Source organism: Natator depressus, chromosome 10 (assembly GCF_965152275.1).
Source record: "Natator depressus isolate rNatDep1 chromosome 10, rNatDep2.hap1, whole genome shotgun sequence".
NCBI lineage: Eukaryota > Metazoa > Chordata > Testudines > Cheloniidae > Natator > Natator depressus.
In genome coordinates, this window is record NC_134243.1 from 77797862 (window position 1) to 77811920 (window position 14059).

The 14059-nt window shown below is 40.9% G+C and overlaps 1 protein-coding gene across 3 annotated transcripts in view; it reads right to left on the reverse strand.

Annotated features, from left to right (window-relative positions):
• The window catches only part of DENND4A (DENN domain containing 4A), a 96843-nt gene that overhangs the window by 53900 nt on the left and 28884 nt on the right, over positions 1-14059 (reverse strand). For all 3 annotated transcript variants that reach the window (XM_074966576.1, XM_074966577.1, XM_074966578.1), the window contains 3 exons: positions 13295-13536; positions 10144-10210; positions 3298-3356 (listed from right to left, as the gene is read on the reverse strand). In XM_074966576.1, coding sequence (XP_074822677.1) covers positions 3298-3356; positions 10144-10210; positions 13295-13536 — 368 coding nt within the window. The remainder of the gene's footprint in view (positions 1-3297; positions 3357-10143; positions 10211-13294; positions 13537-14059) is intronic.

Consider the following 14059-nt stretch of genomic DNA (forward strand, 5'->3'; position numbering starts at 1 on the left):
GGTCCTCTGGTCCCATGTTGTGCAGTTCCTGGCATTCTTCCTAGCTCGGTGCCAGTGATCTGACCATGGATGACACTGGGAGTGCAATCTCCTCTTCCTGGAATTGGACAGGCATCAGCTCCTGAAAATGCACAAAGGAGAATCCCAGTAAGCCCAATACAGCATGATGGCATGCCACCGGATTGGCTTGTCTGATGATGGCCAGTCTTGGTGCAGTTGTGGTGGCATCCTGTTAGGAGAACCATTTGGTCTTTCCATAATCTCAAGAGAGCCAGTTCCCTGCTTGCGGAAGATAAGAATGTATATCCTGCTGACAGGGAGGAAGAATAGATTTCCTCTAAGAGTAGCATTGAGAAATATGGTGCTCTCAGTACTAGGATCCACATCAGTGCTGGTTGTTGCCTGGGTGCTGAGGTAATTTCTGACACTGGTCCAGATTCCTCAAAGGATGCATCAGCAGTACCATCAGCGACAATACTGCTGGGGTCAATGCTGATGGTTATATCATCACCAGTGGAGTCGGTGCTGGGATAAATTTTGTGGATTATCACTAGCCCTAGGTTCAGTGTGGGGTTTCACAAGTTTTTTCCAAGGAGGCTTTATGTGGCCTTTCCCTATGGGAAGATACCAACCTCTGCCTACAGTCTCTGCCATGATTTCTCTCGGTGGTAAGCTTCAGTACCAGCAGTATTGGAATCAGCGCCAGTGGCACTGGCTTCAGTGTCAGGGTTTTTCCTGTGCTGGCTTGAGAACCGCATATCTACCTAAGGCGGGGCGGCACTCATGGATATAATATTCTCCAGTACATGGTTGGATTTGTTACCTGACTCCTCAAGGTCCGAAGACACACTTATAGACTGCTCTAGCAAGCAGCACTTCAGTTGAGTGTTGCAAGACTTGAGAATCTTGGAAAAAAGTGTTGTCATAGCAAGCGTCTGTCTGGTATTCTGAAACCTGTCTGGTATATGGCTCTCACCAAAGGAGAAGAGGCATCTGATATGTACATCTGTTAAAAGGTTAGTCCATCACAGAAAGGATAGGTCTTGAAGACTGAGGACTTAGAGTTCATCACGAGGTGGAAGTGGATGAACCACCCTACACAGGTGGGGGGAAGGAAGGTGGTCTGACTGCCAAGAATAAGTCTTGATGGGTCATGTTTGTTTGTTTAGTTTCCTAGAGCAAACAGATGAGAGTTCGGAAGATTTCTGAAGAGTTTAGCCAGAATGAACGACAAGTGGGTTGAATATTCACTAAGTTCTATCTCTGCCAGTGGCAGCAAGAGGTAACGGAGGGAGGGTCAAGGCTGCACTGCCTTTTATGCCCAGACATGGGCACATGATGCAGCACAGGGCAAACGTGGGCCCTGACACACAGGGCTGTTCAAAAGATTCTTATCTCATGCATTCTTATCTCATGAGGCACGTGCACACCTACAGTGGGATCCACACTGACACATACTCAAAGATTTAAAATTATTTCACTAAAAAGCTGAAACAATAAAAGCTGCTTTATACATAATATAGTCTTATTTAATTGAATACAAATCTAACCAATGTCTTCAGTTACAGAGTACTTTAAAATGTGTGACTAATACTTTGAATTAGTGCGTTGATATTTCCCAGACATTAAAGAAAACTTTAATACCCAGACACAGTGACATTTATGAAACAGTTCTGTAATTCTCTAACGAATGCCAGAGGGTCTAGTGATTTTCCCTCAATATAATGGGAAATGCTCAGTTCCTCAGGTTTGTGCTGCAAATCACACAGCGATTATGTGAATGCTATTCTACTAGAAAGAAAGTTATCACATTGCTAACTGAGCGTCATGGATTATACAACAATATACATCTTTATCTCCGCCAGTCAAAAATGAATTCCTCATGTGAGTTAACATTCAATATTAACAGCATCTGTACTCTTCATACAGAAAGTATGGAGTATTTTTGTTTAAATGAATATTTAGAAAATATTATAGATGTTACATAAAATATATGAATTAGTAAATACATAGGTTTCAGAGTAAATACATATAACTTTGTTGTGAAGCAGTTAGGGTTCACATACACACACACACTCACTTGACATAAACCCACAAAAGCAAGGAAGTGAAAAAGTTAAACTACCTAAGAGTACATACACTCGAGTTCTCCACACACAAGCAAACACCTTTACCATTACTGCAACTATAACACAAATCTCTCTTTGCATCCTGAACTCTACCTCATTTTGCTCCTTCTGTACACATTTTACCAGATTATTCCTCCCACACTAGTAGTTGGTGATATTTGATCAAAGCTGGAGGGGGGGGCGGAGGAGGAGGGACCAAAATGCAGCTGCTGCTGGAGAATATTTTATTTGTCAGCAACTGCGCACAAAACCTCCTTTCATTTTAGGAGAAAATCTGCCAGAAAAGTCATTACTGATGGAAAAGTATTGGATGTGTCTGACTCCCTATCAAAACAGGCTTGTGTTTATATGGCTCCCTATCATTCAGGTTTGCGTACACAGCACAAACTTTCTGTTACAGCAACATGGAGAATAGCTAAATAATGATCCTAAATCCAACATTAAAAAAAACAACCACCACCAAAAACCCAAAAGCCCACAGACAATACTCAGAATCCAGCTCTCTACCAAGTTTTGTGTAGGCAAAATGTTTTTTAAGAGATTATTGGTCAAAAATGAAAAGCTAGGATTGCAATGGACACATCAGATAGGAAGACTTTTGAATTTTGGCCTTATTAAATATTATGAAGAGAAACCAATCAAGAACAACACAGAAAATTCAATGTGCAAAAAAGTTAACCTTCTGTGTTCTTTTCAGACTAATTGGCCACCTACTTTTTGACTAAATCAGGAACTTATGCCTGATATTAAGCCCATTTAAGAACTCTATCCTGACTATGGAGTCACTACCAAGGATTTCCATAATTTATATATATTACATATGATTTTCATAAGCTATATGGACTATGAGGTTTCTGCAGTAGCAAGTGAGATTTTAAAAAAATAAGGCAAACTATTAAATATGAAGTACCAAAATACCTTTTTGTTATTGTTGCAAGAGTGACTTACAGTATTTCAGATAGTTATAAAATATAAAGACTTAAAATTAATACCGCTATAAGACAGCCAATTGGTTAAAAAGGAAAAAAAATCGTATCACTTCCAGATACATCAATTACAAAATATAGTAGATGTTAAAATTACTTCATATTTCAAAGCTTTAAAGCTTCATGTCACTAATGGATCAAGGTACGTTTCACAATTAAAACAGAACTGTTGTTCTACTTGCCTCAGTGGTAGAGGTGATGACACTGGCTGACTAAGAATCAGGTTATCATGTGGCGATAGCTATAAAAAAAAATTTCATATATACTTTTTATTTTGGACCTTAAAAATATTTAACAGAAATTGTACAACAGTCAATCAATTATAATGTGAACTTTTTAAAAAAGTCTATATTAAACATTATGTAGCTCAGGCATATGTGAAATAATGAAGCAATAAAATGCAAAATCATCATTCAGATATTTTACTTATAGATAAGTTATAGGTGACACTTTCTCTCCTCCTTCTGCACTTAAACAGAAAGATGATCCACCATATTACCTATCTTAAAAAGGGATTAAAACTAACATTGATTAACCCTCCAGTTAATTAATATTCTGGGATAAGTGAGGAGCCACAGCTCAGCTACAACATTTTTTCTCTCAAGTAACATCTTCTCTATAAGAAAAGAGAACCAGATCCTCAGCTAGTGTAAACCAGTTCAACTCCATTTATTTTACTGGAACTAAGGGCAGATTACACCAGCTGAGGATCTGGCCCAATAATGTATTAATACATTTATCCTCTTTTCAAAGACTTCAACAATGGCATCAAGAGAGACCATACATGTACTCGAAATGAAGATAGGAAGATTATTTTCATTATTATATTACACTTCATATTTTATATATAGGGTATCTTTCAGTAATCAAACTCAGGAACTACACTGCCAGAAAAGAACAATTACTTACCTACAGTAACTGCAGATCTTTGAGATGATGTTGTCAGTGTGGATCCCACTGTAGGTGCATATGCAAACAAAATCAGAATTTGTTTTGCATTGGGGCCAGACATGTTCTATGCCTCCTCAGGTTCCCATGTAAGGGTATAAAGGGCAGAGTGGCTGCGACCTTGCCTCAGTTACTTCACAAATCAAAGACTAACTGAGGACTCCTAAAGTGGAGAGGGGCAGGTCACAAAATCCACACTGACAACATATCAAAGAACCAGTTACTGTAGGGCAAGTAACTATTTTTCCTTTTTCTAGTATGTGTCAGTGTGGATCCCACTGTAGGTGACAGGCAAGCAATATCCCCTCTGGATGGTGGGAATTAGGAATATCAGCTGAATCAGTCAAACAACGATTGAAGTACTGCTCTCCCAAACTTGGCATCCCATGTCAAGGGCATGGTGTTTCACACAAGCCAGTAGGTTACTCCACATTGCAGCCCTGCAGATCTCAGAGATCAGAATGTTTTTGAGGCAGGCGGTAGATGCAGATTGTGTTGTGGTACTATGTATCTTGATATTCGAAGGGAGAAGCTTGCCACCCAGCTGGTAGCAGGTGGAAATGTACTGTGATATCTATTTGGAAATTCTCTGCAAAGAGAGGAGTTGGCTTTTAAATGGACCAGAAATGGCAACAAAGAGCAGAGAGACTAATGAAAAGGCTTGGTCCATTTAAGGTAATACATCAAAGATCTGGATACATCCAAGTCATGCAGTTTCTTCTCTCCCTGCATCAAGTGTGAGAAGAAGATTAGCAAGGAAGTCACCTAGTTCAGGTGAAAATCCAAGACCTCTTTGGAGACAAAACTGGGGTGTGGTCTCAACACCACTGTCTCTATGGAAGGATGTATAAGACAGTCCTGCCATGAAAGTCTGGAGCTCACTGACTGAGCTAACGTGATGGCCACAAGACCACCTTGATAGTAAGGCAGTATATGAAACAATATGACAGTGGCCCAAATGGAGGCTCTGTGAGCTTCAGAAGGACAATATTAAGGTCTCATGAGGGAGCCAAGTCTCTGACTGGAAATTAAAATATGGAGGCAGCCCTTAAGGAATTTTGATAACCACTGGGTGCAAAAAGACTGAGTGAGAACGCACAAGTGCATACCACGTTGATATTGCTGTAAGGTGGATCTTGAGAGATTTGAATGCCAGGCCTGCTTGTTTCAGGAGTAGCACAATCTTTGATATCAGTGTTTCCACTTGGATCCAGATCATTCTGAGCTGCTGTGATGGGGTGTACAAGCCCCACTCTGGTGCGGGATGGTTAAGGAGCAGCTCTGGGCCCAGAAAGCCACACCCAGCTGCTCCTGCACACAATGGAGGTTGAGCTCAAAGGGGAGCAGCTCAGCTTGGCGGACAGAGAAGGAGAGCAGTTGTGTGGTGTAGGCTCCTGCCAAGAAGCTGCTGGGGCCCCGCATGGCTGGGACCAGGCCCCACTGCCAAGCCACCACAGGCCCTTCAACCATGGCGGATAGCAATGACGAGCCCCAACTGAGAGAGGAAGACCGTCCAGATCACGACCAGAGAGAACACTTGGAGGGAACTCGGCAGTAAATCAATGGCACCAGCAGAGGAACCAAAGCCAGAGTAGGAAATAGCCCAGGGAGCAAGCATAGGGGTGCCCACCCCCTACGCCACACATTTTGAATTATTGTTTCACTGGGCCCTGGGTGGGAACCCAGTGGAGCAGGGAGGGTCCGGGTTCGCCTACCCTGGCCATTGACCCTTGCCACTGAATGAGACGGCCACAGACTCGCACTGCTAGGCGGTATTGCTGGACACGGACACCAAAACACGCCCCCTCCCTCGACAGATGTCCAAACGGAAAATTTCTTCTACTTTAAGCACAAGTCTTCCTAGTGGAGGATTTTCTGCTTTGTATGAGGAGATCAGAATTTGATTCTGAGATATTATGTCCGGGCAGGCCAGGAGGTGAATGGGAGGTCGCGTGGACAGCTGCAGCAGGACCAAAAGATAAAACTGCCTCAGCCAGCAAGGGACTATTATGATGACTGTAGCTTTGTCCCTCTTGAATCCTGGACAGTATCCTGGGGACCAGGGAAATCTGTGGAAAAACAGGAGCCCTCAAGACCACTCATGGAGAAAAGGCCAGGGAGGGAACATAATATTTACCTTCGGCTCTTCTTGAGGTGGGAGAAAGGGACGAACGAGTTTGTCATATTGACTTAACAGGCTCCAAAATTGCCTTATTAATTGGTAAGGCCACCTGCAATGGCCTGGTAGTAGCCAAAATGTCAATGAGGCAATGGGAGGACTCCCTAACCACCTCCATCTGGATCCCCAAAACCTGAGGCAACCCTCTTCAGTAGCTCTTGGTGTGCTCCATAATCAGCTGGAGGGGGTGAGATGCCTCCCAAGGAAACAGACTTAACAGGGGAGGAAGACAATGAAGTCAGCAAAGTTTGAAGCTGTCCTTCCTCCGTTAGCAGTTCAGCAGACTCCTCCTGAACCACTTCTTCCTGCTCAGTGCCAGGCCCAGTACCAGACTCACAAACAGATGGCACCCGGCGAGTACAGTCCCCATGTCTCCCCTAGGGCACAAAGCAGGAATAACTTGTGTAGGACCTGGAAACTAAGGGGAATCCTCATGGCTTCCAAAAGGCCACTGGACAGGTGTTGGACCCAATGACTCCCTGGCCACATGCCCGATCTGATGCCAGCTGCAGGATCTCAAGGTAACCCTGGGTAGAAACACCTACAGGGGGAATAGTGCAGCTCCAAGGTTTGGAAACCTAGGTGCCAACCTGAGATGCCAACTTCAGAGTCAAGCTTTCCCTTTGAGGCTGCTGATGGGTGTGAAACATGAAGCACAGGAAGTTGTTGCAGTACCAACTACTGCACTGATACTGGTGCCGCTCAGTCACTGGTAGCAAGAGCACAGTGTCCTGCACTGCCAGGGATACCAGTACTGATAAATTCAGCGGATTTCTTGCCGCCACAAATGCCTCAAGTATGGTTGGTCCCAAGACAGTCTTGGGTTGCTGTGGTACCGCAGATGAAGAAAGCTCCACTTCAGGCTCCAGAGTTTCTGCACTACCTGAGAAGACATATACTTGGATTTTGGGTGCACTGTACTCTTATCCACATGCTTAATGGATTTAGGTATCAGCAATCTTCCTCTCTCAGAGTGTCTTAGGTACCAGAGAAAGAGAGTAGTGCCAGGCCTCAGGCTGCATAGGAGGCGCATTCCTAACAGAAGAAGTCAAAGTGAAAGCTATGCTCTGAAGGCAGTCTCAAGGCCACCCTCATGAGGAAAAGCTTCAGCCTGGCTTCTCTGTCTTTTTCAATCTTCGGCCTGAAGTCTTTGTAAATTTGGCAATGATCCTGTATATGAGTTTCCCCTCAAACACTTCAAGCAGTCGGAGCACAGGTCACTCAGAGGCGTCGGCCTAGAACAAAAGATGCAGGGCTTGAAGCCCAGTGACTGAGGCATCCCTCCATACCAAGAAGCAGAAATGTGAGAACCGGGGACCAAAAAAGAAAACTAATCTTACACTTACTAAGAAACTACAAAACTAGATAACTATTTACGACAAGCACACCGAAAGCACTTGCTAAGGCAAGCCAAGGAATTATAATGACCATCACAGGTGGTACGAAGATCGTGGTTCGGAGGCAGCTCGGCCCTTTAAACTGACGTGTAACAGCCCAGCATACTCAAGCCACCCTTAGTGAGTGTGTGTGCACCCAGAGTGAAATGCACATGTGCAATCACTCAAAGAAGAGTTTCCGATCTCGCATGCATGAGATACATGCCTACATCCACACTGACACATATTGAAATAAGGGCCTGTAATGCTAAACAGCTACTTAGTTAAAAGACTTAAAATACTCCTTCGGGTTTTAGATTTTCCCCCCACATTGTTAAAGAGATCTTAATTTTACCATACTTGTTAAACTAACCAATTCCAGGGAGCAAAACTTTCCCTAATAATACTTTTAGTTTATAATTGCTATGATTCAAGCATTCCCTCAGATCCACTCAGAAAAATATTTTAGATTTGAATGCATGTGATTTCACTACGGCACAGTGCTAATCACTGTGTTCTCTGTAATACCAACATACATCTAGAGTAACTCTATGAAAGTCCCTCATTAGACATCTTGTAAGAATTATCTGGCTATGGACATTAACAGTAATTTCTATTAAAGCTGATTTTGCTACTTGTGCTAAATTGGTACGTGCATAACCTTTTGCCTATATCTATGGTGTTATGTAAATTCATTTAGATGTAATGTGTATGAATGGCTCACACCACACAGATTTCTTAAAAGTTTGTTCCAGGATATTTTCATAGATTTCGGCTAATTGGGAATATTGCTTCAAATGTCTTTCTAAAATATGCTAAATTCTTCTATATGCATTTCTTTACAGATCTTATCTACAATATTTTATCAGGTGTGACTAATGGAAAAGAACAGGATTTAAATATACTGGATGTTTAATCAGACTTTAAATATTTATTGTAAAAATTGTCAAGTGTGGGATATACTATGGGATATTTGTTCTCCAACTCCTCTGCAGAAATATAGTAGCCAAATTAATAAACATGCCCTTAGACATCCTTAAGTCTCTTGGTTGAGATTTCTAAGAATGTTTAAAACACCATTTAAGGAAGTTGCCTCCATTTTTACTAGACTTTATTCACTGAGAAATCTACCCTAAAGGCTGTGGATATCACTTCAAGTCTCAAGATTGCACTGATTCCTTTGCAATGTATTTTTCAAAAGAAGTCACTGAAGATCAAATACCATTTGAAACTTGGTCAGAACAGCAGGACTTGGTTCAGTAATTTTGACTGTATGGCTATGAAATGAGTTTATCTGTTCTTTGCTCTAAGTTTCTAACTTAACATGCCTCTATCCTGTTTGCCTCCTAAAATAATAAAATTTTCCTTTTCCAGTGGGACGTAACCTAATGAGGCGGCTTAATAGCAGCTCCCTCACAAAAATCCTAAATTAGAGGTTTCCTTACCCCCACCAACTCTGCATATGATTTAAACAGAGAATACATCTTTGATTGACCTCCAACCCCGATACCACTTTTAAGGCTGGACATAGTAAAGATTACCTTACATGAGTGGACAGTAAGGCTCTGTGACTTCGGCAGCAGCTGATGCAGATGACCCAGGAGCCGCCTGAGCAGCTCTGGCAGTTGCACTGGCCGCTGCTGAGGCAGTCTCAGGCCCCCCTGGCCCCCAGCAGCAGGAGTTGGGGGGGCAGGGCTGGGGTACAGGGCGGTGCTTACCTGGGGGAGCTTCCCGGAAGGGCAACAGGAACTCCCCTCCCTCAGCTTTTAGCTCCACATGCTGCCTCTGCTCCACTCACAGGCACCGTCCCTGCAGCTCTCACTGGCCACGGTTCCCAGCCAACGGGAGCTGCAGAACCGGAGCTTGGGGCGGGGCGGAGGCAGCATGTGGAGCTAGGAGCTGGAGGTCACTGCTTCCCAGGAGCCAGGTAAGGAGTCTGCCATTAATTTTTGTTTACTGCCCGTGACCTGTCCATGACTTTTACTAAAAATACCTGTGACTAAAACGTAGCCGTAGTCATAAGTTTCATAAATTGTGCCTCTTGAATGCGCATAATTCTTGTATACTTCAGTGGAAACCATACACATGCAGAGGACAGAATAAGGCCTTTTGAAAAAAGTAGTCATGAAGAACATACTCCAGAGGTCTAGCCTACAGATCTCACTTTTGTTTAAGCTGAATAAAATAAAAAGACAAAAATATTTCACGAACTATGAGGGACTCACACAGCTATCCTGGCTTTCTGCAATATATCCCTTAACTAGCACATAGCGTTTTTTTTTTAAGTACAAAATCAAATATGCCTCATGAAATATAATGCCTAAGAAAATGTTTTAGTATACTCCTAAATTAAACTGGAAACATGCAACATCAATTATTTCTAAGTGTGAAATATTTGTGAATTTGGCTGTAGATGTTTTCTATTTTATATGAATATTTAAAGAAAACTGTACTATATTTTCACATACAAGCAGCCATATAAAATGACTGATACTGGAGATAGTTAAGAAAGATTTTAAACTTACCTGAACTAAAATTCTTGGCCTCTGAGGGGATGGAAAAGGAACTTTGTGCATAAAATGCGAAATATGTCTGAAGAAAAAGAAAATGCTAACTTTAAACATACCAGTAATAGAAATCACAACTTGAAAACTATTTGTGAAATGCTGTACATCACTTTGTGTGCTTTTTGCAAGCAACATGAAAAGTGGCCATATAAAAATGGCAGAATCTTGCTCAGTATATTTGCTTATTTTAATGATTAACATAAATTGTTGACATTTATTACTCTTGTTAGTACTACAGAGCCAACAGAGACTGAAGTAGATTCAATTTAGGTTCTTAGTATATCCTGATCATTGAGGTATTTGAACACCTTTATGCAAGAAAACTCTTGTATTAATTCCTTCTTGTTAATCAACTCACCTGGTTATAAAACTCCAACCAAAGAACCACTCTCTTACACTTGTGCAAGACCACTGAAGGCAATGGGATTACACAAGCATCCCAGAGAGTGTAATTTGGCCTTCAGAACCTATATTGCTGATGTTGGTGTGCAAGATGACAGCAACCCAGGGCATCTTTCAAATTCCAGGGTTGAGTTTGCAAGCTGGCAGTTACAAAAATCTTTCCATTTGTAAAGTAAAAATATTTGATCTTGAAATCTTTATTGTCATTTTTATGCGGTCACTTTTCAGAGACAACCGTAGAGTTGCCAACCTTCCAGGTTGCCAACCTTCCTGAAATCTCCAGGAATTAAGATTAAACTTTAATTAAAGATGGCATGTGATGAAACCTCCAGGAATACGTCCAACCAAAACTGGCAACCCGAGAGACTAAAACTATGACACTGAAATCTAGCTAATCTATTTACTTTGTTAACACCATTTGCAAATGATCCTTGCACAGTAACATTAGATAAAACCCTGAGGTTAATGAACTTCGGCTTATTTTCAAACTTTCAGACGAACTGAACTTAAAAATCAGTAACAGAAAAAAGAAGTAGGACATTATGTCTCATTCACATTGTAGTGTCAAATGCAGGACTATAAATCTATTAATTTTTTTAAACTGTAAACTGAAACTGTAAATTTTTTTAAACTTTGCAATCCTGGAAATTGTTCAAAATGGAAATAGAAAATTCTGAGGGAGCTTGTAAGAGTTTTATGTATTTCACAAATACTTGGAATTTTCAGATTCATTGATCTCTATATTGCACAAAGAACTAAAGCATATACTGTACTGGGATTTCCTCTTATTAGCAGCACTGGGAGAGCTTCATCAGTGTTATCATTCTCAGAGGCTAACACAAAGAAATGGATTTTGGCATAAAAAGGCTGCATTTAAACTGCCACAGGGCTTTCTCTCTGATCCAGCAAACAGACAGGACCTTCTGTTCAAGAGGGGCCCCGACCTTTGCAGAACAGTTGGAAATACTCTGGCTACTAGGGCCCCATAAAACTGATGGGTGACTCCTATTAGGTTTAGTGTGTATTTAAATCTGTTTATTGTTATGTTTTCTTTGTAATGATTTTACTTTAAGAATAAATGTATTTGCTTACAAAGAGCTGTGTAGTAACTTGTAAGAGCTGGCAATACTGTTAATAGCACTCTCAGAGAAAGAGAAGCACAGATACTGGCCTATAGGTAAACTGGCCTGCTGGGGCTATCACAGTGCAGGCACAGAGCTGTGCATCCTTAAAAGCCCCAGTCAGGAAGGAGAGAGACATGGGTCTCCACCCAAGACAGAAACCCAAGTGGGTGCCCTCAAGGAACCATGGAGAGGGAATACAGGTGCAGTTACCCTAAACTGTGAGAAATATATAAAATTCTTAATGTAAATAAGATTACGTTGAAGTTTAATTGGAAAAAAGAACGGTGATATACAGGCACAGACTTTAAAGGTATCTAGCATTGCTCTGCTCAGCACTGCAACACCCAACTGACTGAGGGGCTCATAAGTTCTATTTTCAAAACTGACTTAAGCAGTTAGGCGCTGAAGAGACTTCTGAGTGCCTAAGTCACTTTTGAATATAGAACTTCAGAACCTAAGTCAGCTGGATGTTGCAATGCTGAGAGGAACAATGTCTAAATATCTTTAAAAAATCTGAGACACAAGGTGGACCCATTTCTCTGGGTGAGAGACAAGTTTTTGAAAGCTTGGTCCAATAAAAGATATTACCTCACCCACCTTGCTTCTCTAATACCCTAGAGCTGACATGGCTACAACTACACTGCATTTAAAAATCTGGGCCATAGTCAGAACAAAGCAAGTATTGGCTTCGATATTTTCTGTTATGCTGTAAACTTCGCCTAGCCTAAAAGTGTCTCCTTCAGGTGTGTCTACACTATAGAGCCCATGCTAGCCTATGATGGCTATGTCAACATAGCCATGCTAGCATAGCCCCCTAGTGTGATGACAGCCTGCACCGACAGGAGTTTTTCTGTCAGTGTAGGAACACCACCTCCCCAAAAGATATTACCTACGTCAAAAGAAGCCCTCCTGCCATCGACATAGCCATGTCTACACTGGAGATTGTCAGAATAGTTATGTCAGTCAGGGATGGTTTTTTCACACCAATGACCAATGCAGCTACGGTAACATAATTTAAGTGTAGATCAAGGCTTAATCTTCATTCAGATTATAGATATTACTCTTTAGGTATAGGGAGTCATATCACACTTTAAACATAAAAGGATTATTCTCACTTGTGTTAGAATTGAGTTCAACAGATTAATCACTCCAAAGGACCAAAGATATTAGAAAACTAACTCCTAAACATGCAGAGGTGAATAGGCATTTTTATAATCTTTTTGACCAACTGTATCTGACAAAAGCACAAAGGGTTTATAATCTTTGTTCTCCTAAACAAAACATTTAAAAATCCTGGAGCCACTTAGACAATCTTAAAAAGAAATGAATGGCTTAAGAGGTACGTAGAGAGGAGATAAAATACATTTTAAAAACAAAAAGAGGTTTTTAAAGAAAGGGTACATCAAAGAGATAAAAGTTTATCCATGGGAAAAATGAGCATTTGATTCACCATAATAGCAGAATTGAAAATTAAACACAAAATACTTTAATATATCAAAAAGCCATAATCAATTATCAAAGTAACATGGAAAATTCACAACAACTTGAATTATCAGCACGAATTCTTCTGTGAAACAACTTACTTCTCAATAGGCAGGACATGAGGACCAGAGATGGAATAACGATAAAGAAAGGTAAGAAACTTCTTGAAAGCATCAAAAAAAGGCCAGTGAGAGAGCAGACAAATGCATTTGTTAGTCTGAACTGTTTTGGAGTTATCTGACTTCCCATCTCCAGTAGTTGCTAACCCTAACTGAGATTTCTGTTTTTCTGTGAGATTCTCCTCGGGATATGGTTCATAGAATTGAATAGCAGCACCATATACCTGCAAACAATAATATATTTGATTACAGCTACGTACATCTGCCTAAATCTTTAAAGCAAGCCAACATATCCTAAAGTTGCAAGCAAATCAAGAGTATTCTATAGTGGCATAAACTGGACATATGTATCTTTTGAAATTTCTTTAAAAATATTCTTATGATCACATATAAACCAAACCCTTTTAAATGAATTTAAAAAAAACAAATATAAAGCCATATGTGAAAAGGCAAGTTAAAACAACTGTTCTTAGGGTAGACAAGGAAATAATGATACAGAGTACAGCTGTCTCTGTAACTGCCATTTAAGCTACTTTTTGGGCTGCTCTATAAGCAACTCAAGGCAGTAGACATAACTCTTCAATAAAGCCCTCCTGAAATCCATTTATATTATGTGACACATACATGCATGGGACGAACAGGGTTGTTCCCATACTTTTACAATGTGAAAATCCAGGCTGCATCTATGCAAATTTACTTTTCTCTCTTTTAGATTTCTGTTTTTAATGTAGTTGGAAAAGGGGGAGG